The sequence below is a fragment of the Hippocampus zosterae genome, chromosome 2, assembly GCF_025434085.1.
Source record: "Hippocampus zosterae strain Florida chromosome 2, ASM2543408v3, whole genome shotgun sequence".
NCBI classification, from domain to species: Eukaryota; Metazoa; Chordata; class Actinopteri; order Syngnathiformes; family Syngnathidae; genus Hippocampus; species Hippocampus zosterae.
The window spans coordinates 30315743-30342964 of NC_067452.1; the positions used below are offsets into that span (position 1 = coordinate 30315743).

The 27222-nt window shown below is 50.2% G+C and overlaps 2 protein-coding genes, 2 long non-coding RNA genes and 1 other non-coding gene across 12 annotated transcripts; 3 read left to right on the forward strand and 2 right to left on the reverse strand.

Moving 5' to 3' along the window:
• Positions 1 to 570: 570 nt before the first annotated feature.
• Positions 571 to 27168, forward strand: zgc:136971 (S9 family peptidase). The gene is made up of 21 exons (XM_052059444.1): positions 571 to 939; positions 1910 to 2045; positions 18247 to 18322; positions 18400 to 18475; positions 22187 to 22284; positions 22368 to 22502; positions 22600 to 22691; positions 22784 to 22821; positions 23188 to 23309; positions 23446 to 23506; positions 23708 to 23802; positions 24525 to 24576; positions 24671 to 24768; positions 24885 to 25017; positions 25120 to 25203; positions 25323 to 25403; positions 25867 to 25955; positions 26020 to 26213; positions 26297 to 26399; positions 26616 to 26722; positions 27004 to 27168. Exons 1-21 carry the CDS (start codon positions 819 to 821, stop codon positions 27101 to 27103), a joined length of 2091 nt encoding a protein of 696 aa, XP_051915404.1. The 5' UTR covers positions 571 to 818; the 3' UTR covers positions 27104 to 27168.
• LOC127596752 (uncharacterized) lies at positions 2056 to 9950 on the forward strand. Of its 2 annotated transcripts, none has more exons than XR_007961536.1 (2): positions 2056 to 2531; positions 9602 to 9950. It is a non-coding gene; the product is annotated as an uncharacterized LOC127596752 (long non-coding RNA). The 2 variants fall into 2 exon arrangements; XR_007961537.1 differs by lacking the exon at positions 2056 to 2531 and adding an exon at positions 5187 to 5516.
• On the reverse strand, positions 3214 to 5599 carry LOC127596756 (uncharacterized). Of its 7 annotated transcripts, none has more exons than XR_007961543.1 (4): positions 5332 to 5457; positions 4768 to 4908; positions 4227 to 4361; positions 3214 to 3298 (listed from the first exon to the last, which is right to left on the reverse strand). It is a non-coding gene; the product is annotated as an uncharacterized LOC127596756 (long non-coding RNA). The 7 variants fall into 7 exon arrangements; XR_007961546.1 differs by having other exon boundaries at positions 3217 to 3298; positions 4239 to 4361; XR_007961540.1 differs by lacking the exon at positions 3214 to 3298 and adding an exon at positions 3455 to 3570.
• On the reverse strand, positions 5848 to 5953 carry LOC127596899 (U6 spliceosomal RNA). Its single transcript, XR_007961588.1, has one exon. It is a non-coding gene; the product is annotated as a U6 spliceosomal RNA (small nuclear RNA).
• Positions 10843 to 17163, forward strand: LOC127596645 (uncharacterized). The gene is made up of 15 exons (XM_052059396.1): positions 10843 to 11042; positions 11111 to 11551; positions 11637 to 11752; positions 11866 to 11970; positions 12064 to 12637; positions 12713 to 13028; positions 13108 to 13332; positions 13426 to 13966; positions 14047 to 14259; positions 14327 to 14451; positions 14490 to 14603; positions 14688 to 14956; positions 15037 to 15282; positions 15373 to 16495; positions 16573 to 17163. The coding sequence occupies exons 1-14, from the start codon at positions 10945 to 10947 to the stop codon at positions 16148 to 16150; spliced, it is 4161 nt and encodes a 1386-aa protein (XP_051915356.1). The 5' UTR covers positions 10843 to 10944; the 3' UTR covers positions 16151 to 16495; positions 16573 to 17163.
• Positions 27169 to 27222: the final 54 nt, after the last annotated feature.

The following is a 27222-nucleotide window of genomic DNA, read 5'->3' on the forward strand; positions in this document are numbered from 1 at the left end:
ATCAGCGATGATATAAAATCAGTGTTAACACGTTTCATATCTTTATTGATACTGTATATACAGAATACATTTTTGTCTGTGTTGGATGGCAACCAGTTTAGGGTGTGCCCCTCCTCGTGCTCGAAGACAGATTAGATAGGCTTCAGCACGCCCACCACCCTCACGGAGATCAGATCAGATCATGGATGGATTGATGGATAATTTGGGTCCTAACACTGACCCACAAGGAATGTCCAAAAATGTTGAGTATAAATTACAGCATCAAAATGTTGAGCATCACAAACTGTCTTCTGCTAGTCAAAAAAATCCCTCATCCGGTCCAAAACACTTCTTAAACCGTGTCGCTGCAGTTTCAAGTATAATGTCGTGATTGACTGTATCAAATTACTTTTTTGTATATTATCATTTTTGTTGCAATCAATTAGTGATAAGAAATCTTGATTCTATTCACGCCGGTAATGTTGATCTGTTTATCATTTATATTGAATCGAAGCTAATGGACAGTCGAATAATTTACAGTTAGGCAAGAATTTCTCTTCTCGCACCCTGTGGTGCATCTCTTCGTTCTGACACCCCTCAGAATGGACGAGGATGGTACAGTCCGCTAGTCAAGTAAACATGGAGCCGTTGGAATCAAGTGTCGATAGAAACGCCAGTGGATAATGCGAATGAATTTTTGCCCTTTAATTTCTACAAGTCAACATAGTTGTACCGAGCCTGTCGACTGTTTCTGTCTGCGGCCGCCCGATGTGTGCAAACGTGAAACATTGTTCAAGTTCTGTTGTTTCGTGTGACGTTTGTAGTCCCACCCGGAGTCCATGGAGGCCAGACAAGTTACGAAGGTGTACGGAGAAGTCAGTTCTCTCCCCGCGCCGGTTTGTGCTGAAGTGCGCGAACAACAGCATGAAGAAGGCATTCGTCTCATCACAGTGAATGCAGGTACATTCACTCTATATCGTCGCCTCATTACCTGGGCGTCCTCACCAGGGTATGACGGTACGGTACCGATTTTTCCGACGGACTGACAGTCTGAGGTTACGGACGGCACGCAATGAACTCGAATGGGGAGGGGCGAAAATTTGTGAAATAGGTCGCAACGCATTTAACAATAAAGTTGTAATTGACTTGAACGAGGAACAAGAACGAATGGTACTACCTGTACACTCAAGCATGGGCACCAGTATTGACGCACACTTGTACATTGCGCACATGTACATTCACGTCCTAGTAATAATACCCACTCCCTGAAACCGAGAAGTCTGACCATCCACAGTCAGTGTTTTATATAATAAAATGCACACATTCAGACACTTGATGAACACACTCATAATATATGCAGGATCAAGTCTAGGTGAAAAGCAATGTTTTGTTGAGCTTAATTTACAATACAATACAATACAATACAATACATGCTGATTTATATACTTGATACTGCCATTTTATGATCTATTCTCTTGCTTTTGTATGTTATCTTACACTTGTAGTCTACTTTGCTCTCATGCATTTGCTGGCTAACAGTCAATCAGAGTGATCAAACAGTCAATCAGAGTGATCAATCGTTTACAATCGATTACAAACTGCAATTGATGGTGCATTCATTCAAATCAAAGCTAAAAATCACGACGCAAAATTATCTTCATTCTTCACCCTTCTAAATAGCAGTTTTATTTAGACTTGTTCATGCTTGTGTTATGAATGTGTTTGGTAAGCTCATGACAATGTGTATGTGCATTTTATTTCACGAAACCTTGGCTATGGATGGTATGACAAACGATGACTTTTCATCATGGAGTTTACTTGTGTTTGTATTTTACAGAAAGTTTTCCTAGGAGAGTAGATGAAGCAACATTTTGTTCACTCTTCACTTCTGGTCAAACTGGTGCACTAATTGTTTGACATCCATTTTCAGGGTGGAGTCAGACTGATGCGGTGAGAGCATCCAGACTTTGTTACACGCAACAATGGACTCTGATCTCAGCCCCTGGAAACAAGCAGAACATCAAGACAGTCCTCCCGCCAGGACCATGTGTACCCCTGTCTGGAGAGTCAGTACACACACACACGCACGCACGCACGCACGCACGCACACACGCACGCACGCACGCACGCACGCAAAAAAAAGTCCTCGCTTCGTCAAAATGTCCTCACTCTGTTGGTTAAAAACTCATGCCGGTCATCACAATGTTATGAGTACACGCACACACATACATATTCCTGCACTTGTGGCACAGTGAGGACCGGCCCCCCCCCCCAAAATGTCCTCGCTTCGTCAAAATGTCCTCACTCTGTTGGTTAAAAACTCATGCCGGTCATCACAATGTTATGAGTACACGCACACACACACACATTCCTGCACTTGTGGCACAGTGAGGACCGGCCAAAAAAAAAAAGTCCTCGCTTCGTCAAAATGTCCTCACTGTTGGTTAAAAACTCATGCCGGTCCTCACAATGTCATAAGTACAAAAACACACAGACACACACACACACACATTCCTGCACTTGTGGCACAGTGAGGACCGGCCAAAAAAAAGGTCCTCGCTTCGTCAAAATGTCCTCACTCTTGGTTAAAAACTCATGCCGGTCCTCACAATGTCATGAGTACAAGAACACACAGACACACACACACACATTCCTGCACTTGTGGCACAGTGAGGACCGGCCAAAAAAAGTCCTCGCTTCGTCAAAATGTCCTCACTCTTGGTTAAAAACTCATGCCGGTCCTCACAATGTCATAAGTACAAGAACACACAGACACACACACACACATTCCTGCACTTGTGGCACAGTGAGGACCGGCCAAAAAAAAGTCCTCGCTTCGTCAAAATGTCCTCACTCTGTTGGTTAAAAACTCATGCCGGTCCTCACAATGTCATGAGTACACGCACACACACACACATTCCTGCACTTGTGGCACAGTGAGGACCGGCCAAAATGTCCTCGCTTCGTCAAAATGTCCTCACTGTTGGTTAAAAACTCATGCCGGTCCTCACAATGTTATGAGTACAAGAGCCCACACACACATACACACATTCCTGCACTTGTGGCACAGTGAGGACCGGCCCCCCCAAAAAATGTCCTCGCTTCGTCAAAATGTCCTCACTGTTGGTTAAAAACTCATGCCGGTCCTCACAATGTTATGAGTACACGCACACACACACATTCCTGCACTTGTGGCACAGTGAGGACCGGCCAAAAAAAAGTCCTCGCTTCGTCAAAATGTCCTCACTCTGTTGGTTAAAAACTCATGCCGGTCCTCACAATGTCATAAGTACAAGAACACACACACACACACACATTCCTGCACTTGTGGCACAGTGAGGACCGGCCAAAAAAAAAAAGTCCTCGCTTCGTCAAAATGTCCTCACTCTTGGTTAAAAACTCATGCCGGTCCTCACAATGTCATAAGTACAAGAACACACGCACACACACACATTCCTGCACTTGTGGCACAGTGAGGACCGGCCAAAAAAAGTCCTCGCTTCGTCAAAATGTCCTCACTCTGTTGGTTAAAAACTCATGCCGGTCCTCACAATGTCATAAGTACAAGAACACACACACACACACACATTCCTGCACTTGTGGCACAGTGAGGACCGGCCAAAAAAAAGTCCTCGCTTCGTCAAAATGTCCTCACTCTGTTGGTTAAAAACTCATGCCGGTCATCACAATGTTATGAGTACACGCACACACACACACATTCCTGCACTTGTGGCACAGTGAGGACCGGCCAAAAAAAAGTCCTCGCTTCGTCAAAATGTCCTCACTCTGTTGGTTAAAAACTCATGCCGGTCATCACAATGTTATGAGTACACGCACACACACACACATTCCTGCACTTGTGGCACAGTGAGGACCGGCCAAAAAAAAAAAGTCCTCGCTTCGTCAAAATGTCCTCACTGTTGGTTAAAAACTCATGCCGGTCCTCACAATGTTATGAGTACACGCACACACACACATTCCTGCACTTGTGGCACAGTGAGGACCGGCCCAAAAAAAGTCCTCGCTTCGTCAAAATGTCCTCACTCTGTTGGTTAAAAACTCATGCCGGTCCTCACAATGTCATAAGTACAAGAACACACACACACACACACATTCCTGCACTTGTGGCACAGTGAGGACCGGCCAAAAAAAAAAAGTCCTCGCTTCGTCAAAATGTCCTCACTCTTGGTTAAAAACTCATGCCGGTCCTCACAATGTCATAAGTACAAGAACACACGCACACACACACATTCCTGCACTTGTGGCACAGTGAGGACCGGCCAAAAAAAGTCCTCGCTTCGTCAAAATGTCCTCACTCTTGGTTAAAAACTCATGCCGGTCCTCACAATGTCATAAGTACAAGAACACACACACACACATTCCTGCACTTGTGGCACAATGAGGACCGGCCAAAAATGTCCTCGCTTCGTCAAAATGTCCTCACTCTGTTGGTTAAAAACTCATGCCGGTCCTCACAATGTCAAAAGTACAAGAACACACAGACACACACACACACACATTCCTGCACTTGTGGCACAGTGAGGACCGGCCAAAAAAAAGTCCTCGCTTCGTCAAAATGTCCTCACTCTGTTGGTTAAAAACTCATGCCGGTCCTCACAATGTTATGAGTACAAGAGCCCACACACACATACACACATTCCTGCACTTGTGGCACAGTGAGGACCGGCCCCCCCAAAAAATGTCCTCGCTTCGTCAAAATGTCCTCACTCTGTTGGTTAAAAACTCATGCCGGTCATCACAATGTTATGAGTACACGCACACACACACACATTCCTGCACTTGTGGCACAGTGAGGACCGGCCAAAAAAAAAGTCCTCGCTTCGTCAAAATGTCCTCACTCTTGGTTAAAAACTCATGCCGGTCCTCACAATGTCATAAGTACAAGAACACACACACACACACACATTCCTGCACTTGTGGCACAATGAGGACCGGCCTAAAATGTCCTCGCTTCGTCAAAATGTCCTCACTCTGTTGGTTAAAAACTCATGCCGGTCCTCACAATGTCATAAGTACAAGAACACACACACACACACACATTCCTGCACTTGTGGCACAATGAGGACCGGCCTAAAATGTCCTCGCTTCGTCAAAATGTCCTCACTCTGTTGGTTAAAAACTCATGCCGGTCCTCACAATGTCATAAGTACAAGAACACACAGACACACACAGACACACACACACACACATTCCTGCACTTGTGGCACAGTGAGGACCGGCCAAAAAAAAAAAGTCCTCGCTTCGTCAAAATGTCCTCACTCTGTTGGTTAAAAACTCATGCCGGTCCTCACAATGTCATAAGTACAAGAACACACAGACACACACACACACATTCCTGCACTTGTGGCACAGTGAGGACCGGCCAAAAAAAAAAGTCCTCGCTTCGTCAAAATGTCCTCACTCTGTTGGTTAAAAACTCATGCCGGTCCTCACAATGTCATAAGTACAAGAACACACAGACACACACACACACATTCCTGCACTTGTGGCACAGTGAGGACCGGCCAAAAAAAAAAGTCCTCGCTTCGTCAAAATGTCCTCACTCTGTTGGTTAAAAACTCATGCCGGTCCTCACAATGTCATAAGTACAAGAACACACAGACACACACACACACACACACATTCCTGCACTTGTGGCACAGTGAGGACCGGCCCAAAAAAAAAAAGTCCTCGCTTCGTCAAAATGTCCTCACTCTGTTGGTTAAAAACTCATGCCGGTCCTCACAATGTAATGAGTACACGCACACACAGACACACACACACACACACACACACACACATTCCTGCACTTGTGTCAAAGTGAGGACCGGCCAAAATGTCCTCACTTAATTGATATTAAATTAATTGAAAAAGAAGGAACGCTTCACGAATTTGCGTGTCATCCTTGCGCAGGGGCCATGCTAATCTTCTCTGTATCGTTCCAATTTTAGTATATGCGAAGCCGAAGCTACGCAATAAGTAGTGGAAAAAGTGCCGTATATGAAGGGCTGCCCTGGCACCATATCGTACAGTTCAGGTGCCAAACAGAATCATCCTGCAGTTTCAAAAGATGAGCATGGCCCCTCCGAAAAAAGGTGAAGGATAGCATTGCGCTGGTATATGCAGAAGTTGAGTAAATAAGCAGAAATGCACAGAAAACGAACTGCAAAAACAGGAAATGACAGATAAGCCATACGCATAAATCTGATTGGTTGTCTTGCAGACTATGCAAATACGTTTGTAGCCAGACGAGCGCCATTGGACCAGCCAAAATGGCCTCGCCTTCTTGCTTTCCCCCACCCACCATGAATGTAGCCAGAGAGAGGGAGGAAGTGCCTCATGCATGCTTGCATTAGGCCTCCAGTGACACAGTGCAGTCAAATAAAGGAGACGGCCTGTTGCCCGGGTGGGGGTTATTGTTGTGATGTTGAGTAAATAAGCAGAAATGCACAGAAAACTAACTGCAAAAACAGGAAATGACAGATAAGCCATACGCATAAATCTGATTGGTTGTCTTGCAGACTATGCAAATACGTTTGTAGCCAGACGAGCGCCATTGGACCAGCCAAAATGGCCTCGCCTTCTTGCTTTCCCCCACCCACCATGAATGTAGCCAGAGAGAGGGAGGAAGTGCCTCATGCATGCTTGCATTAGGCCTCCAGTGACACAGTGCAGTCAAATAAAGGAGACGGCCTGTTGCCCGGGTGGGGGTTATTGTTGTGATGTTGAGTAAATAAGCAGAAATGCACAGAAAACTAACTGCAAAAACAGGAAATGACAGATAAGCCATACGCATAAATCTGATTGGTTGTCTTGCAGACTATGCAAATACGTTTGTAGCCAGACGAGCGCCATTGGACCAGCCAAAATGGCCTCGCCTTCTTGCTTTCCCCCACCCACCCATGAATGTAGCCAGAGAGAGGGAGGAAGTGCCTCATGCATGCTTGCATTAGGCCTCCAGTGACACAGTGCAGTCAAATAAAGGAGACGGCCTGTTGTCCGGGTGGGGGTTATTGTTGTGATGTTGTCTGCAAAAATTGACAGGATACGCAGAAATAAGAAAATTGGATAGATTAGCATTGTAGATTTATGATTAGCATGGCCCCTAAAACCATAGGGACCATGCTAATCTTCTCTGTATCGTTCCAATAATAATAAAATTGGAACGTGTGGGGGGCTCCCACCTCATTGGGAGGGGAGGGTTACACACACACACACACACACACACACACACATATACACGTGCGCGCTGCAGTTTAGAGAAGGGGGAGGGAGAAGAGACACATACAGCAGACCTGGACAGAAGAGAGGATCCAAAGGAGAATGGTGCAAGCGAAGTGGGAGGTGTTGTAAGTGGAGAAGAAAAGAGAATATGAGGAGAGGATAAGAGAGAAACTGGAGGAGTTGAACAAGGAAGGACGGGTAAAGGAGAGTGGGTGGACGGAGCTGGCGAACATAATGGTGGAAACAGCAGTGGAGGTATGTGGAAGGGAGAGAAGAGAAATATCCAACCCTTGGACGGTAGGGAGAGAGGAGGAGATGAAGAAGAGGATAGGGGAGAGGGTAGACCATATTACACCTGTCCTCCAACATCTCGTGGCTCCCCATTTTACACCGCATTCAATATAAAATCCTGCTCCTCACATTCAAATCCATTCATAACCTAGTCCCTCCATACCTATCTGACCTCATCCATATTCCTACGCCTGTCCGCTCTCTTCGTTCCTCCTCCTCTGTCCTCCTCTCTGTCCCCCCTGCTCACCTCGTCACCATGGGAAATAGAGCCTTCAGTCGCTCTACTCCCCAGCTTTGGAACTCACTCCCAGCTGACCTTCGTAATTCAGACTCATTAACACATTTCAAATCCAGCCTCAATTATTTTTTCTCATTATTTGATGTTGTTCTTAACATTGTACTCGTGATTTTAACTGCTTGTTGTAAGGCAGGGGTGCCCAAACTTTTTGGATTGAAGATCTACTTTTCGATCAACTGACCTCCCGGGATCTACCCTTACCGGCGCGCATTCGCACAAACACACAAACACACACACACACACACACACACACACACACACACACACACACACACACACACACACACATTCCTGCACTTGTGGCACAATGAGGACCGGCCAAAAATGTCCTCGCTTCGTCAAAATGTCCTCACTCTGTTGGTTAAAAACTCATGCCGGTCATCACAATGTTATGAGTACACGCACACACACACACACACATTCCTGCACTTGTGGCACAGTGAGGACCGGCCAAAATGTCCTCGCTTCGTCAAAATGTCCTCACTCTGTTGGTTAAAAACTCATGCCGGTCCTCACAATGTTATGAGTACAAGAGCCCACACACACATACACACATTCCTGTACTTGTGGCACAGTGAGGACCGGCCCCCCCAAAAAATGTCCTCGCTTCGTCAAAATGTCCTCACTCTGTTGGTTAAAAACTCATGCCGGTCCTCACAATGTTATGAGTACACGCACACACACACATTCCTGCACTTGTGGCACAGTGAGGACCGGCCAAAATGTCCTCGCTTCGTCAAAATGTCCTCACTCTGTTGGTTAAAAACTCATGCCGGTCCTCACAATGTCATAAGTACAAGAACACACAGACACACACACACACATTCCTGCACTTGTGGCACAGTGAGGACCGGCCAAAAAAAAAAAAGTCCTCGCTTCGTCAAAATGTCCTCACTCTGTTGGTTAAAAACTCATGCCGGTCCTCACAATGTCATAAGTACAAGAACACAGACACACACACATATTCCTGCACTTGTGGCACAGTGAGGACCGGCCCCCCCAAAAAATGTCCTCGCTTCGTCAAAATGTCCTCACTCTGTTGGTTAAAAACTCATGCCGGTCCTCACAATGTTATGAGTACACGCACACACACACATTCCTGCACTTGTGGCACAGTGAGGACCGGCCAAAATGTCCTCGCTTCGTCAAAATGTCCTCACTCTGTTGGTTAAAAACTCATGCCGGTCCTCACAATGTCATAAGTACAAGAACACACAGACACACACACACACATTCCTGCACTTGTGGCACAGTGAGGACCGGCCAAAAAAAAAAAAGTCCTCGCTTCGTCAAAATGTCCTCACTCTGTTGGTTAAAAACTCATGCCGGTCCTCACAATGTCATAAGTACAAGAACACAGACACACACACATATTCCTGCACTTGTGGCACAGTGAGGACCGGCCAAAAAAAAAGTCCTCGCTTCGTCAAAATGTCCTCACTCTTGGTTAAAAACTAATGCCGGTCCTCACAATGTTATGAGTACACGCACACACACACACATTCCTGCACTTGTGGCACAGTGAGGACCGGCCAAAATGTCCTCGCTTCGTCAAAATGTCCTCACTCTGTTGGTTAAAAACTCATGCCGGTCATCACAATGTTATGAGTACACACACACATACACACATTCCTGCACTTGTGGCACAGTGAGGACCGGCCAAAATGTCCTCGCTTCGTCAAAATGTCCTCACTCTTGGTTAAAAACTCATGCCGGTCCTCAAAATGTCATAAGTACAAGAACACACAGACACACACACACACATTCCTGCACTTGTGGCACAGTGAGGACCGGCCAAAAAAAAAAAAGTCCTCGCTTCGTCAAAATGTCCTCACTCTTGGTTAAAAACTCATGCCGGTCCTCACAATGTCATAAGTACAAGAACACACAGACACACACACACATTCCTGCACTTGTGGCACAGTGAGGACCGGCCCAAAAAAAAAAAAGTCCTCGCTTCGTCAAAATGTCCTCACTCTTGGTTAAAAACTCATGCCGGACCTCACAATGTCATAAGTACAAGAACACACAGACACACACACACATTCCTGCACTTGTGGCACAGTGAGGACCGGCCAAAAAAAAAGTCCTCGCTTCGTCAAAATGTCCTCACTCTGTTGGTTAAAAACTCATGCCGGTCCTCACAATGTCATGAGTACACGCACACACACAGACACACACACACACACACACATTCCTGCACTTGTGTCAAAGTGAGGACCGGCCAAAATGTCCTCACTTAATTGATATTAAATTAATTGAAAAAGAAGGAACGCTTCACGAATTTGCGTGTCATCCTTGCGCCTACAGCAGAGCCATGTTCGGGCGACCATGTCGCTCTGTGGTTGGTTCAAATCGCAAGTCAGCCCTCAGCCAATCGCCGACGTAAATGACCGTTACGACGCACACGCTCCCCTCCCATTGGTCGACAGACCCATCGACGGGTCCTCCCCACTTTTCCTCGGCCCGCGATTCATTCTTCGCATTTGTTCGCCCCGCGATTCATTCTTCACATTTGTTCGAGATTTCCAGGCGTCGAACTCACCTGAACACCTTCTGGTAAGTTTGCTTGAATACTCTTTCAGCTTCGTTCGGGTATGTCTGTTTCGTTTCGGTCCGTGAATATACAGTAAAAAAAATATACAGTAAAAAAATTGGCGAACGTATGTTCCGTTACTGTATTTTCATTTTCTGCTCTCTCCCCGCTCCCAAAGTTGTAATCGCGGGCATGTAACTTCAACACTCCTAATATATATCGCTGGAATACTTTCGAGGAGAAGACGAGACAATTACCCCAGCCGAACACGTTACCTGTGTACCTGTTTGAAAAGTAAATAAAAAGGAGGAGGTGTTTTTTTCATGCGCGAATGAATGCGATGGATTTCAAAAAAAGAAAGGCCACATATATCGCAAATAACCCGAGCCGAACACATTTTTCAAGCATTTTTTGCCCTGATATGTATAATTGCGTGGGGGGCATATATAATTGAGGGGGGGGGGGCATACTAGTGTGTGTGAGAATGCGATGGCTTAAAAAAAAGAAAAGTCACATATGTAGCAATTACCTCAGTCGGACACATTTTACTCTTTTTTTTTTAACCTGATATGTATAATTGAGGGGGGGGGACTAACTGGTGTGTGTGTGGTAGGCAATGGATTTCAAGCCCAACTTTGTGTTGATGTCGCCCGGCATGAAGCACTTACGGCTGCAGTGCACGGCTCAGGCAACAAAGCTGGCCCAAGCACACAGGTAGGTGCGTCCACGCTTTCATTTCAAAAGTGTCAAAGTAGGCTAATACACCTTATTTATTGTTATAGAGCGAAACCCGCAGCTACCACCTGCAAGAGCGCTTCCGTGGTGAAGGAGGAGGCCGTGGCCCGCATCGTTAAAGGCGGCGGAGACCCCGAGTGCTGGCAACTGGTGCTCAGCGAGATGACGCTCCAGTTTGGCCAGTACCGGGGCCAAACATTCAAATGGCTCCTTGAGAACGATGTGGGCTACTGTGCCATGGTCGTGGCTTCCCACCAGAAGGAGCGCGACAACGGCGACACGTCGCAGTCACCCCTGGCGACGAATAAAGATTCCCTGGCATTGTACGCGCACGTCTTCCCGGAGATGGCCGCTGTCGTGCGGCATCGGCTGATGGTCATGGGAGCACCGTTGGTCAGGGAGCTGGATGAGCAACCGCTGAGAATGGGACATTTCCCCGACGAAACCTACCGTTCTCTCTATGAGTCAGCTGATGAGCGGCATCGAGCGTAAATAGCGTTTATGTATGGGAAGGTGAAAACTTGACATTGCTTAACGCGTGTATTTTTTTTTGTTGGTGGTTTCTGTGTGTAGGTATGTTTGTCGTATACGCGCAGGGAAACCTGGTCTGGCTGGCTCATTCTTCCACACCCTGAACTCCTACATCGTTGGGAGAGACAATGAGGCAAATTACAAAAGCCCTCATCCAGGTAAACGACTCATGGGTCCCAACGGCCCCGTATTGTGCCAATTTGCATCTCTGTATCTCCAACGACTGACCTCGAACGGCCGCATGATTGTGCCAATTTGCATCTCTGTACAGTCCAAAGTGAGCGGGTGTCGGTCAAAAGTGAGCGGGTGTCGGCACGGCCTGAGCCATCGGACGACGACGTCCTTGCAGCTGTCATAGAGGTGGAGTCTCAGCAGCGTGAGTGACTTTATGGTGTCAGTTGTAAAAAAAAACGCACAGACAAAAAAAAGAGAGTGAGAAGTGACTTTATTTCATCTCGCGTTGCGCCAGCGTCGTCGTCCCAGGCTTCCACTTCGTCTGCCGTCACATCGCCCGTCCCTGCAACTCGCCCTCCCCCCTTGGTCTGGGCCCGTGGCGACACGGTGCCACAGCTGCCGGCGCCAAAGCAGAGCGTGCTCCCAAAGGGCTGGCTCAACACACTACCCGAGAGCGAGCACGCGTGGGTAGGCCGAGCGCTGTTCGAGAGAACGGCCGGTGGCAGAGCGGTCCTCACCACCAACCTCAAGCTGTGGTGGGAGCCCCCGAGCCCGCCCGCCTATTTAACGCAGCCCCCCGCTTCAAACAGGCAGTTCTTCCACTCGAGTTTCTTCTTGTGGGCGCCGTACAAGATGTGGGGGGTGAAACTGGCCTGCCCCGATTCCAAATGCGGCCACGACCGCCTGACCGGGGGGGGGCTGTACAGGACCGTTCGCCGGGTGCTGGATCTGAGGGGCTGGTACTTCATGGGCACAGAGAGCCTCGAGTGCCTCAAGTGCAACAAGAAGATCTCGGCCTGGGATAAGAGCATCCGGAAGCAACTGCACATCTCCAAGCAGTTGCTTTTCCCGGCAATCATGACTTACCAGTAAGTGGCGAAGAGCCGGTCGGCCGTTTTGCGTGCGGCACTGAGGATTCCCCCCCTCTCTCCTCACCTCTTTAGGCTGGCTTGCGACAAAGCGGTCATCTCTCTGATGAGGGCGCGCTCGCTGGGCAACAGTGCCACCCAGTTGCGCCGTGTGCTGACGGAGATCCACAGTGAGGAGTGGATGGCCAGGTGCACCAGCTACCTGTCCATCCTCACGCAGCTGGGTGTCCCGGTCAGCGGGCGGGACGAAATCCCGCCCATGCGCTCGCTCCCCCTCGTGCCCTGGTTCCTCGCGGCCTACGTGAGGGACGTGCTCCCCCGCCTGGAGGACAACAAGGGCCGTCTCACCTCCATCTTTGGAAACATCCTGAAGATGGACTCCACCAAGAAGGTGCGCAGTTCATCAATCACATGAAGTCACAGTTCATTAATCACTTGAAATGACACGGGGGTTGCCCTCTCACCCGCAGTTGACCAAGAAGCTGGCAGGGGAATCCGCCGGGACGGCCGCCTGGGTGACCAACGTGGGCAATGAGTACGGGCAGGTGCTCATGTCCGTGCTCACGGCCGCGGAGGGAGAGGGCCTTTCGGCCATGGCGGACGGACTGGTCCGGCGGTACGGGGACGCGGGAAAGCCACCCCCGGAGGTGTTGTACGTCGACCGTGACTGTTGCTCCGTCGCCGGGAAGAGCAAAGTAGGCGGTTTTATTCGATTTTATTCCATTTATTTTACTTGTCCCCCCACCCCCCTTGTGGTGTCTGATGGAAAAGTCCGCTTGCACTGGCAGATCCATGACACCTTTGGCCAGTGGGACCGGTTGGTGGTCCGCCTCGACGTGTGGCACCTCATGCGTCGCATTGCCAGGGGCGTCAGTACGGACGCGCACCTCCTCTATGGGCCCTTCATGGCCCGGCTCGCCTCGGCCATGTTCGAGTGGGATGAGCGAGACCTCGAGAGGCTGAGGGCGGCCAAGCAGGCAGCGCAGGGCGGCGGCCACATCACCCTGAAGCCCAAGGAGCTGGAGCGACATTGTCGCCGCCGCACCAGGGGGGCGGAGGAGACCGAGAGGCTAGTCCAGGAGGTGCTTGACCACTTTTGGGATGCCAAGGACACGATGGGCAACCCTCTCATCTACCGGGAGCGTATGACGGAGATCTGGAGGACGCAGCGTCGCCACATGCGCTGCATCCAGGACCCGCCGGGTGTGGCCCTCTACACCAAAACCGGGGAGGTCAAGAAAGGCGGGGTCACGCTCCCGGTGTTCCGCTGCGCGCGGGGGTCCTCCTCCCTGGAGTCCTTCCACCTCCATCAGTGCCGATTCATTCCGGGTGAGTTAGAAGCGTGTGCGTATATTGCCCACGCGTTCCTGCCAAAGTCTGAATTCCTTCTCATTTCCGACACTCTGCAGGCACATCGGCCAACGCCCTCCACTTTCAGGTGTACCTGCTGGAGGGCTTGACCCAGTGGAACGAGGACAGGGGCAGGGCGGCCGTGGTGGGAGGCGGCAGTGAGGAGGTACGCTGCTATAACGCGCGTGTGGTGGATGCCTTCCAGGAGGTGGTGCGGATGCGCCGGATCTCCTCCCCCTTGCGCAATTACACCCCGCCGGGGAAATACACGGGTGAGATTAAGAGAGATTCTCACGCATCCTCTGACGTGCCGAGCGCTGACCCCGACTTTCATTCAAGGGGAGCTCATCGGGGTGGAGTACCTGCTAGCGCAGACCGGCGCCGTGCTCCAATCCTGTCCGGGAGGAGAGGGGGAACACGGGGACGACTGGCAAGACCAGGTGACGGACGGGCAGGCACACAAGGTGGAGGAGGAGGAGGAGGAGGGGGGGGGGGGGGGGAGGAGGAGGAGGAGGAGGAAGACGAGGGGCTGGAACTCCACCGCCTGTTGGCCATGTCGGCACTGACCGAGGGTCTCCAAGGAGATGAGCCGGGGCAGGAGCGGGGAGCGCAAGAGGTACGTCTGAGCCTCGGTCTCGATTTTGATCCGTCTCCGCGCACCGCCGTGCGTACGGCGCCTCAAGCCCTTCATTGAACTCAGGAGGAGAAGGAGGAGGAGGATGTCGTGGGACCGGACGGCCGAGGGGGCTACCAGCACGTCTGCCGGCTGGCCGACGCGCTGGTGCAGCTGCGCGTCAACGCTTTCGTGAAACCGTCTCAGGTGTCGCGGATAAAAGACCTGTGGGAGAAGCTTCCCGACCACGACAAGGGTCCTCCCCAGGCCCCCCCGCCGCGCCGTAAGCCGATGGTCCAGGGCCGCTTCAAGAACTCCAAGGGTCGCCACGTGCCGAGCATGGAGGCTGCCAAACGGTACGAGTGAAATTTCATCGCCGGCCGACGGCGGCTTTGCCAAGTATCTGGTCCTCTAACATGACACGGTCTCTGCGCAGTCTCTTTATCGGGAAGGGGAATGAAGTGGCACGCTCTCCAGGTGCCAGCAGGCTTGTGGAGGCCATCTTCTCGGACCTGTCCAACATCCACACCCAGGGCCACAGCCTCGCCGGTGTGCGCATCAGTCGCTGGGGCCTGGTCATGCGTGACTACAGCCGGATCAGGGACCTGTGCAGGACCAGAGAGCTCCTGGCCGCAGCCCCCGTCCACCTTTTTGCGGTTAACCACCGGACCCTTACTCAGTGGTGCGTAAGGCTCGCTCGCCGCCGCGCCAAAGACGATGAGCCTTTTTCACCAACCAACCGACCAACCAACCTCGTTTGTTTTCTTTGCAGGCACAGCCAGAGAAGCAAGCACGACAGCGCGCAAGCAATGTGCGTGGCGATCCCGGCCCCCAGCAGTAAAGCGGCGACTGCGGACGCGCTGGCTGAGGCCAGGCCTCTGATGAATCAGCAGCCCCTGGGGGAGGCGGCTTTCGAGCACCCGGTGGATAGCTCCGGTACAGCGGTGACTCACAGGGGTCCCGTCCTGCCAGATCTTTTCATGGCACTGCCCGCGCCCCAAGGCGAGCGCTCCACCCCTTTGCCGGCCGCCTCCACGCCTTTGCCGGCCGCCTCCACCCCTTTGCCGTCCGCCTCTGCCAGTCCCGGAGCCTCCACTTCGGCGCCGGCCCCGACTCCGCCGTCCGGCAAGAGGGGCCTAATCGGGTGTGAGGTCGCGCACCGGGTGAGGGCGCCGAAGGTCGCTCATTTCCGCTGCAAGCGCTGCGGCAACCCCAAAACCAAGGAGTATGGCCATAGCCGCTACAGGAGCGAGCACTTTTGCGCAATGGCGGAGGGTCGTACGGTGGACGAGTGGCTGGAAGAGAAGAGGAGCCAGGACACGGACAGAAAGGTGATCTCACTTTATGTTCTGCCGTCTCCCCGTCCCTTTTCGGCAGGCCTGAGATGTCGGCGTCGGGCGGGTGTCAAGCTCTCCACTTGCTCCTTCTTTTTGAGAGCTGCTCTTGACAGCTTCCTGGCAGCCCGTGCCACCTTCACACTTGTTGCTTCGTTGTTGTCACTGCTCACTCTTGCTTTGTTTTGGCACCCAACCGACTGGTACTTAACATGACGATTCGATGTGACCTCCCGCGGAGCGGACCCGCACCCCCACGCTTACCGCCGTGCGCTCAGCCCCGGCCTGCCCCTCCCCGACTGCGTCGTTTGCTTCCGGCACCCCCCGACGACGGCCCCGCTGCTCCGACGGCCGAGGGAGGTGGCCCCCCGCCACCCCCCCCCAAACTAACGACCAAGGGCAGCTGCCCCAACGATCGAGGGAGATAGCACTTGAAAAGCACCACTTGACCTTCCCCCCTACCCATGCACTTTAAATAAATAGCTCCCACTTCTTGCACTCGGCTTCATTTCTCTCAGCGGCCAGCCAACCAACCAGACATGGCGTCCATGGAGCAGCAAGGTAAGTGCTAAGCAATGCTCAATTTCGCTTTGGTGGAAGACCTCCAGCCCACCCAACTTTGCTTGATGTTTTTGCAGGGGTCAGCGGTTCATCGTCTGCCGCAACCGCGAGCACCCCCATCGTTTGCATGGAGTGCCGAGGAAAATGCGATGCGTGCGGTGGTCTGATCACGAGCAGGAGGAGGAGGAGGAGGAGGTACCGTGCCATCGGCGAGCCCGACGGCAGCGGTGATACGCCCGCCAGGTGTACCGTTCGCAGGAGGAAAAACAGAGCCTTGCAGGACCAGCAGCTACTCGATACCAACGAACAATTCACATGGGGCAGCGAACCTGGGCAGGAATGCCTGTGGTGTGGCGAGGCTCGTACTTTGGCGGGGGGGCATGCTTTTTACAAAGGCAGCTATTTCTGCCAATCAAACGAAGATTGTATGGAGGACGGCGAGGTGAACATTTCAGCATGGCTGCAAAAGCAGTTGTCTGCGCTGCCGCCAAAAGATCCCCGTACCACTGCGTGGCGGCAACGCAAACACCAGACCGAGGGGCGGGAGCAGTTGACAGAGCGGAAAGCCAGAAAGTGCGGAAAGTGTGGCCACCCGCAACAGGCGGTGTACGGTCACACTTCCTTCATGAGCAAAGTGCCCAAGAAGACTCTCCGAACCTTCTGCACACTCTATGAGGGAAAACCGATGGCCCTGTGGCTGGCAGAGCAGCGGGCGAAGGAAACGCTTGATGCCGCTCCGCGAGAAGCACCTGCGCCTTCTTCCTCTAAGGAAGAACCTGTGCGCGAGTAGGAAGAACCTACAATTTTGCTTGTTTTAAAAGAAATAGATGTGGTGTGTGAAGTTAGTTGAATCAATAAATAGATGTGTGTGTGTGTGTGTGAAGCAGCACTAGGGAGTATGTGTCATTCATTCATTCATCTATCTTCTGAACCGCTTGATCCTCACTAGGGGGTCGCGGGAATAAAATGATTTTATTTTTCATTTCGGACGACAACGCAAAGGTGCGCACATTTCGAATCCCGCGCGCACATGGCTAATTTGCATGCGCGCCGGGCGTTCCGAGCCCTCGTCCGACGGCGCGTTGCTCGATGGGCACGGTCGGAGCCGGCCGGCGGCGGCCGTCGACCCGCCGCGCCCGGCTACCCCAAGGGCGCACCTCGAACCATAAGCTCCGGAGATCCCGAGCGTCGCGGGGGGGACAAAAAGGCCCTTCCGAGCACCTGTATAATGCGCAGGACCTTAACCATAGGGACCATGCTAATCTTCTCTGTATCGTTCCAATAATAATAAAATTGGAACGTGTGTGTGTGTGTGTAACCCTCCCCTCCCAATGAGGTGGGAGCCCTCTCTCACACGCACACTCTCACACGCACACTCTCACACACACACACACTCTCACACTCACACACACACACACTCGCACACACACACACACTCTCACACACACACATACACACACTCTCACACACACATACACACACATTCCTGCACTTGTGCACAGTGAGGACCGGCCAAAATGTCCTCACTTCGTCAAAATGTCCTCACTCTGTTGGTTAAAAACTCATGCTAGTCCTCACAATGTTATGAGTACAAGAACACACACACACACACACGCACACTACTGACTGTGGAGACTCACCTCACCTTTTTACATCAATGTTAAAAAAAATTTCGCCCACGTATGACTGGAGGAAAAAAGGGTGAAAAACCTTTGCACTTGAATGAAGGATGTGGATCTGTTTCCTTGTAGGTTGCTTAGTGCTCTTTCATCCATTGGTGGTTTGAGGGCTGTGGTCCGAGACACGGGTGGTCACCAGCTGCTGGAGGTGAGCAGGTCACATGGTCACCTTAGAACATTTTGTTTATCAAACCACGAGTCCTTAAACACTTTGCAATTTTGTAGATTTGGGACCATCATGGTCTTAGGAAATGCCTCAACCTGACTGCCCTCAACAAACATGGCGGCGTGTACGATGATGGTGAGACAGATGCTAACTACTGTAGCTAGTTAGCTCTCTATCTGCAGTATCTCATAGCAGTTTATGGTATAATAATAGACATGTACTGTATATAGAACATAGCATCCATTTTGTCAACTCAAGTATGATTCGCTCTTCCCTTGATTTTTACTCTATTTCTGACTTGTCTTTCCACACAATCACTCTAGTGCACTTGCTGATGAGAAGTAAAGAAAATGGATGGATATTTCTTGAAATAATTTCTAGACAGTAAATAAACCCTTTGGAATGGCAAAAGCCTCTCCGTGAGCCGTCACCTTACCGTGGTGGAGGGGTTTGTGTGTCCCAATGATCCTAGGAGCTAAGTTGTCTGGGGCTTTATGCCCCTGGCAGGTTCACCCATGGCAAACAGGTCCTAGGTGAGGGACCAGACAAAGCACGGCTCACAAAGACCCTTATGAAAAATAAAATCGATGGTACTCAGTTTCCCGTGCCCGGACGCGGGTCACCGGGGCCCCCCTCTGGAGCCAGGCCTGGAGGTGGGGCTCGTTGGCGAGTGCCTGTTGGCCGGGCCTACACCCATGGGGCCCGGCCGCGCTCAGCCCGAAGAGGCAACGTGTGTCCCCCTTCTCACGGTCTCACCACCCGTGGGAGGGGTCAAAGGCGTCGGGTGCAATGCGAGCTGGGCGGCAGCCAAAGGCGGGGACCCTGGCGGTCCGATCCTCGGCTGCAGAAGCTATCTCTTGGGACATGGAATGTCACCTCTCTGGCAGGGAAGGAGCCCGAGCTGGTGTGTGAGGCAGAGAAGTTCCGACTGGATATAGTCAGACTTGCCTCCACACACAGCCTGGGTTCTGGTACCAGTCCTCTCGAGAGGGGTTGGACTCTCATGCTCATTGCCCACCGGCTCAGTGCCTGTACATTGGGGTTCACACCGGTAGACGAGAGGGTTGCCTCCCTCCGCCTTCGGGTGGGGGGACGAGTCCTGACTGTTGTTTGTGCATATGCACCAAACAGCAGCTCAACATACCCACCCTTTTTGGACTCCTTGGGGGGTGTGCTGGAGAGTACTCCTGCTGGGGACTCCCTTGTTCTGCTGGGGGACTTCAATGCTCACGTGGGCAATGAGACGGGCAGTGAGACCTGGAGGGGCGTGATTGGGAGGAACGACCCCCCCCCGATTAGAACTCAAGTGGTGTTTTGTTATTGGACTTCTGTGCTCGTCACGGACTGTCTATAACGAACACCTTTTTCAAACATAAGGGAGTCCATATGTGCACCTGGCACCAGGACACCCTTGGCCTAGGCCGTAGTTCGATGATCGACCTTGTGGTTGTATCATCGGATTTGCGGCCGCATGTTTTGGACACTCGGGTGAAGAGCGGGGCGGAGCTGTCAACTGATCACCACCTGGTGGTGAGTAGGCTCCGATGGTGGGGGAAGATGCCGGTCCATCCTGGCGGGACCAAACGTATTGTGGGGGTTTGTTGGGAGCATCTGGCGGAATCCCCTGTCATAAGGAGTTTCAACTCCCACCTCCGACAGAGCTTTTCCCATGTTCCGGCGGAGACGGGGGACATTGAGTCCGAGTGGACCATGTTCCGTGCCTCTATTGTTGAGGCGGCCAATCTGAGTTGTGGCCGTAAGGTGGTTGGTGCCTGTCGTGGCGGCAACCCTCGTACTCGCTGGTGGACACGAGCAGTAAGGGATGCCGTCAAGCTGAAGAAGGAGTCCTATCGAGCCTTTATGGCCTGTGTGACCCCAGAGACAGCTGACGGGTATCGACTGGGCAAGCGGAACGCAGCTTCGGTGGTCGCAAAGGCAAAAACCAGAGCGTGGGAAGAGTTCGGTCAGGCCATGGAAGCCGATGGCTTTTTTTTTCTGGTCCACCATCCGACGGCTCAGTGCACCACTAACACTGTGTACAGTGGGGATTGGGCACTGCTGACTTCGACTCGGGACGTTGTGAACCGGTGGGCAGAGTACTTCGAAGACCTCCTCAACTCCACCAACATGTCTTCCTTGGAGGAAGCAGAGTCTGAGGACCCTGAGGTGGGCTCTCCTATCTCTGTGGTTGAAGTCACTGATGTGATTAAAAAGCTCCTCGGTGGCAAGGCCCCGGGGGTGGATGAGATCCGCCCGGAGTTCCTCAAGGCTCTGGATGTTGTGGGGCTGTCCTGGTTGACACGCCTCTGCAACATCGTGTGGTCAACGGGGAGAGTGCCTCTGGATGTGCAGACCGGGGTGGTAGTCCCTCTTTTTAAAAAGGGGGACCGGAGGGTGTGTTCCAACTACAGAGGGATCACACTCCTCAGCCTCCCTGGTAAGGTCTATTCAGGGGTGCTGGAGAGGAGGGTCCGTCAGGAAGTCGAGCCTCAGATTGAGGAGGAGCAGTGTGGTTTTCGTCCCGGCCGTGGAACAGTGGACCAGCTCTACACCCTTAGCATGGTCCTCGAGGGTATGTGGGAATTCGCCCAACCAGTCTACATGTGTTTTGTGGACTTGGAGAAGGCGTTTGACCGTGTCCCTCGGGGAGTTCTGTGGGTGCTTCGTGGGTATGGGGTACCGAACCCCCTGATACGGGCTGTTTGGTCACTATACCACCGATGTCAGAGTTTGGTTCGCATTGCCGGCAGTAAGTCGGAATCGTTTCCAGTGGGGGTAGGACTTCGCCAAGGCTGCCCTTTTTCGCCGATTCTGTTCACAACCTTTATGGACAGAATTTCTAGGTGCAGCCGAAGCGTTGAGGGGGTCCGTTTTGGGGGCCTCAGTATTGCATCCCTACTTTTGGTGCTGTTGGCTCCTTCAAACGGGGCTCTCCAACTTTCACTGGAGCGTTTCGCAGCCGAGTGTGTAGCGGTTGGGATGAAAATCAGCACCTCCAAATCTGAAACCATGGTCCTCAGTCGGAAAAGGGTGGAGTGCCCCCTCTGGGTCGGCAGGGAGATCTTGCCCCAAGTGGAGGATTTTAAGTATCTTGGGGTCTTGTTCACGAGTGAGGGCAGGAGGGAGCGAGAGATCGACAGGCGGATCGGTGCAGCGTCTGCTGTGATGCGGACGTTGTATCGGTCTGTCGTGGTGAAGAAGGAGCTGAGCCAAAGGGCGAAGCTCTCAGTTCCAACCCTCATCTATGGTCACGAGCTATGGGTCGTGACCGAAAGAACGATATCCCGGATACAAGCGGCCAAAATGAGTTTTCTCCGCAGGATGTCCAGGCTCTCTCTTAGAGATAAGGTGAGAAGCTCGGTCATCCGGGAGGGGCTCAGAGTCGAGCCGCTTCTCCACCACATCGAGAGGAGCCAGATGAGGTGGCTTGGCATCTGATTCGGATGCCTCCTGAACGCCTCCCTGGTGAGGTGTTCCGGGAATGTCCCACCGGGAGGAGACCCTGAGGAAGACCCAGGACACACTGGAGAGACGACGTAAACCCAGCTGGCCTGGGAATGCCTCGGGATCCCCCGGGAAGAGCTGGAAGAAGTAGCTAGGGAGAGGGAAGTCTGGGCTTCCCTGCTAAAACTGTTGCCCCCGTGACCCGGCCCCGGATAAGCGGTAGAAGATGGATGGATGGATGATGCAATGGCGCAAAAAATTAATTCATTAAATATTCCAAATTTAAGTCAGCTCAAAGGGGAATTAGTGTTGAAAGAAAAACAGTTTGAATTTAGTCCAATGGCTTGTTAGAGTATCGTGGCAATGAAGCATCAAATGTGTTAATTTTGTTGTCTGTCCTAGCTCAGTTTGGCGGACTGTCATGGTCAGAGTGTGAGAACAAGCTTCTCTACATAGCTGAAAAGATGAAAAACACAGATGAGGAGTCTTCATGGGGGAAGGTCTCTGACACACACACACACACACACACACACGGATATAAAAAGATGAACTATTTAATCCCATCTTGCATGTGTACAAATAGGATAGGAATGTATACTGTGAGGACTGGGGCGAGGCTCTAACCAACAAGTGTACTCCAGTCATTTGTGTGGTTAGCCTCCGCAGCGGATCATTGGATGTGTTGTCGGGAATCCCCACTGACATCTCACCAGGACAGGTGAAGACAGAGTTCTCTCTCCAGCAATCATGGCTTGCCTGTGCTTGCTTTTTGTGTGTGTTGTGATTATATGTGTGTCTGTCTTTATCTCCTCTAGGTTTGCTGGGCTCCAGGAAGCCAGTCTGTGTTTTTTATTGGTTGGTACCATGAACCCTTCAGATTGGGACTCAAATTTTGCTCCAATCGCAGGTTAGTGAGATGTTACGTGTTAAGTTGTGTTTACCTTTAAAATGACCAATAAACCAAAGATGGGTGCATCAGTAAGTTTTGAACTCTTGCAGGTCAGCTTTGTTCCAGCTCCACATGGATGGTCATTGTGGTGAGTCACTTAAGTCAGCATTTAGTTCATGTATTGCGAAACAAATATCGACGGAACACTGCTCTTTCCAAATTTGGTCGAGGTCATAATCATTCAAAATGTTGAAAATGACTTGCTCTCTTTGACAATACACTGTTAATGGCTCAACAAATGTTTTTTTTATTGGGGCGGGGGTTCCACTGAAAAGTGATGGTGGTGGAAGATGCAAGGATTCCGGCGAATGTCATAAAAAGGAATGAGAAATGTCAAACTGAATGAACCTTTTGATATGACCAAATTTGGACTTGTATGAGGAGTCTGATTTTTATAAAATACTGTACATAGTATAACCCTCCAGTTCTCAAAAATGCACATCTTCCAAAACAGAACGCTTGACGGGGGAAAACCTTTCAGTGTCCTGTCCCAGGCTGAGTCCAGATGGGTCTACGCTGGTCTACCTGCAGGGCCAGGTTTTTGGGCCGCACAGTCAGTGCCTCAGTTTGCAGCAGGTACTTTCATCACGTACTGCACATTTCTTTTGTACATGTGTGTGTGTGTGTGTGTGTGTGTGTGTGCGCGTGTGTGTGTGTGTGTGTCATACCGTATGTCGGTTCAAGTAGTTACCAGGTACTTGATCTTCCACAGTTGGACCTAAAGAGTAGGACAACGTCCACACTCTTGGATGTTGTCCATAGGCCTCAGAGTGGTATGTGGCTTTTTTGTTGTTGTTGTCTGTCCATTTTATGATATGTTGTCATATGTGATTGTATATTCAGTGCCCTTGATGAGTTGAATTCTTTCGCATTTTGGCCCTATGAGATTTCTCAGCAATCACATCAATTAGTCACTGTCTCATATGTACATGCTAGTGTATCAAATACCTTTGGAAAATGTGCATTTGCTCCAGATGGCTTTGCTGGTGTGTATGAAGCCCTGCCCTTCAGCTGTTGGTCTGCAGATGGTCAGAGAGTTGTGTTCAGTAGCGCCTGTCAGAATCGCAAGGTAAAACATTATTTTTAAGCTTGGAAGATGACCCTTTTTTTCCTTCGTCTTTAATCCTCGCTTATTTTCGGATTTTCCTCAGGAGCGTCGCATTGTCTATTCTTAGCTTCTGGTCAAGTCACCAAAACTCAGTTTACTCCCCGTGAGTTTTTCAACGATGTCCATGTTGAATAGTTAACTGGTCATTTTTAAAAAATCAATTCTGCGCATATTAAAGCGGTCGCATCGGCATCCAGTCTCTGTGCCTATTTTCGATGGTGTGTTTTTGTTTTGCTGCGGTGCTCTTTCCACTTGGTTTTAGTTTTCTCTCTGTTCGACCCTCCCTGGACATGCAGTTTAGTTTGAAAGATCGCTAACAGTTTTCCAAATGAGAGGCGGTGTTCTTGCCTCAAGCTGTTTGTTCAAACATCATATAAGTGCGCCCTATAATTGTACTTTTGAACAGTTAACATTAAGACAAGTGCACAAGTGCAGCTTAATGCTAGCAAGCAATTGATAAGACCACAGATGGGCTAACAGATATTAGCGTTTATTATTGCTGTCATTTTAAACTACAAAACAACTATTACTTAAACACAAACAAACAGTAACACATACAAATTAGAACATTACTTAAAGGTACATATTTTCTCTACCCAATGGAACTGCTTGAGTTTGGCCCTTAGATTTAGTGTCCTGACTGTCTACGTCTTCTTGACATCATTGTTCAACCCGTCTTTCAGGATCTCTTCGTAGTGGACAGAGGGTCAAAGAAAGTCGTCTCCCTCTCTCGTGGTAAAAGACTTTCGCCACGGCTGAGTTTACACTATGTGTTTACGTGGCATCTCGTCTCACAATTCTTTTTTTTCCCCCGTTGCGCTCATTTTAGGCCTGCCTGATGCTATATATGGCAGCTGGAAGCTACTGACCATCCAGAAAGACCTGATGGTCGTGTGTTGTTCCAGCCCTAACACGCCCCCAACCATGGTTAGGACACGCACACACACTCACGTGCCGCATCACGAGGTCCAATGGAGTTGCTTTCTCAAATCTGTGTGACTTTATGACTCTAACAATGTTCTGTTTTGCATGTGTCTGTGTAGCTGGTGGGTTTCCTCCCTTCAGTAGGTGAAGCTGTGACTTGGCACAAACTTCAGGAGCCCATCCAGACATTTGACTTCCTGTGGACTGTTCTGGAAGTTGAACCTCTACCAGAAGAGGAGAACCAAAATTATCGTGAGAATGACAAACACACACAAAAGCAGCAACTTTTAATTTTTTTTTTTTTAAGGGGACGCTGCTTAAAGTTTAGTGCTTGTCCCAATCCCGTGTCTTTAGCTGGATTAAAGTTTGGAGCAGTCCTTGTTCAACCATGTGTACCTCTCCCTGGAGCCCAGACACCGCTTGTAGTCTTCATCCATGGTAGGTCTCATAGTGATTCATTGAACTTCACTAAGACCTTATTTCATTATTATTGATTTTGCTTGAAAGGCTGCCCCAAAAACTACTTCTGGTGGTTTAAGGCACAATGTCTCCCACAGGTGGGCCACACTCCCAATTTGCCGCAGAGTGGAACACCACCACTGCTGGTCTTGTCTCTCTTGGCTTTGCGGTGCTAATGGGTAGGAAAAAAAACAGTATTTTTAGACTGTATATATATATGTGTGTGTGTGTGTGTGTGTGTGTGTGTGTGTGTGTGTATTCACATTTTATACACATATATATGTATATATATATGTATATATATATATATATTTGTATATATATATACACACACACACACACACACACATATTTGGAAAGATTAACTCAGTTTTTGTGTTCATGAGAATTATTTAATCTAATGGATTCTTCCAAGGATGCCTCATCAAATACAATTGAAACGTCATTAAAAGAACAAAACAAAACATCATGTGGCATCAATTTTGACCTGTTATCTGATATGCAGAGCCTGCCTGGTAGTTGGTCACTCTATTTTATCATATGAGCTGATGAATATTTGAAGCCTTGCTATTGTGTGTTCTCTGACTGCTCTTGTTTGTAAGAAAGATTCTTTAATGACATCTTCTGCTTCTTTATTCACAGTAAACTACCGCGGCTCGACAGGCTTTGGCCAAGACAGCATTCTCTCCCTCATTGGTCACATTGGAAGCCAAGATGTTCAAGATGTCCAGGTAAGCACCTACCTCCCTACTTACCGTATCGACCTACCGTATCTACTTGCCGTCCTTTTCCCAGAGGGCCGTGCTCGCTGCGTTGCACAGCCACACGACTCTTGACGCCAGTCGCGTGGCTGTAATCGGGGGTTCCCACGGCGGCTTCCTGTCTTGTCACCTGGTGGCTCAGTACCCAGAGTTCTACAAGGTGTGTGCAGCCAGGAACCCTGTCATCAACGCTGCCACTTTGCTGGGCACCAGCGACATCGTAGACTGGTGAGACTGGCTGCTTACTTTGGCTCCCCAACTTTCATCACTTGAACTGTTTCACCGTTCCCCCGCTCTCCGATCGCCCTCAGGCGTTACACCTGTGTGGGCTTACAGTACTCCTACAACCAGACACCTACTGCAGAAGCATTGGCTGCCATGTTGGAGAAGTCGCCTATCATGCATGCTGCACAGGTGAGATACACAAATATGTAATATAGAGAGAAATAATTTGTTCCCTGGTCAAACGTGGAGTCACCGCAACACCTCAATGCTCATGCCACGTGGGCTATAGTAGAACTCTAACCCTGACCCCTTGTGTGTTTATTTTGTTGCTACACAACGAGCTATACTGAGCAAGATGACCGACGACAAGTTAAAAACGACAGAATGTGTGGTGATTTGATTTAGATCAAGGCTCCGGTGCTTTTGATGCTGGGAGGCAGAGACAGACGAGTGTCTCCTTACCAAGGTCTGGAGCTCTATAAAGTGCTCAAAAGTCGAGCGGCGCCTGTCAGGTACAACAATGAATGCATCACATGTTTCCACACCGCACACCATGTCAGCCATTATTGAATGTTCTTTCAAGGCTTTTGTATCAAAGAACTGGAAGGGCCACTCTGAAAAGAAAGCTGTTATAATTTCATGGAAAATGGTCTAATGTATGGAAATGAGTAAAGATTAAAAAAAAAGACAAACTCCTAATTTCACGAAAGAAGTCAGGATCTTACTCAAATGAAGTCCAAGTTATTTATGCTTTGATCTCCAGTGGCAATCATTGTTGTATTTGCCTTTGCAGGTTACTGTGGTTTGCAGACGATGGCCACTCCCTGTCTAGAGTGGACACACAGGCCCAGTGTTTTATCAACGTAGCACTATGGCTGCACCAATACCTCTAAAAAACAATCACGGTCATGATCATGTTCAGTGATGGGTGAAATGGCATTTTACACAAACAGTGTCACCAACTGCGTCTCTTTTTTTCAGTACCTTATTGATGACCATATTGCTTGTACTA

What these genes read in the sequence shown, in the direction of transcription:
- LOC127596645 (XM_052059396.1), top strand. Translation starts at nt 10,945, where the DNA reads ATGGATTTCAAGCCCAACTTTGTGTTGATGTCGCCCGGCATGAAGCAC. An exon ending in AAGCTGGCCCAAGCACACAG is followed by an intron (nt 11,043 to 11,110) that starts GTAGGTGCGTCC and finishes TTATTGTTATAG; the next exon opens with AGCGAAACCCGCAGCTACCA. An exon ending in TTACAAAAGCCCTCATCCAG is followed by an intron (nt 11,753 to 11,865) that starts GTAAACGACTCA and finishes ATCTCTGTACAG; the next exon opens with TCCAAAGTGAGCGGGTGTCG.
- zgc:136971 (XM_052059444.1), top strand. Translation starts at nt 819, where the DNA reads ATGGAGGCCAGACAAGTTACGAAGGTGTACGGAGAAGTCAGTTCTCTC. An exon ending in GTGGTCACCAGCTGCTGGAG is followed by an intron (nt 18,323 to 18,399) that starts GTGAGCAGGTCA and finishes GCAATTTTGTAG; the next exon opens with ATTTGGGACCATCATGGTCT. An exon ending in AGTCGTCTCCCTCTCTCGTG is followed by an intron (nt 24,577 to 24,670) that starts GTAAAAGACTTT and finishes CGCTCATTTTAG; the next exon opens with GCCTGCCTGATGCTATATAT.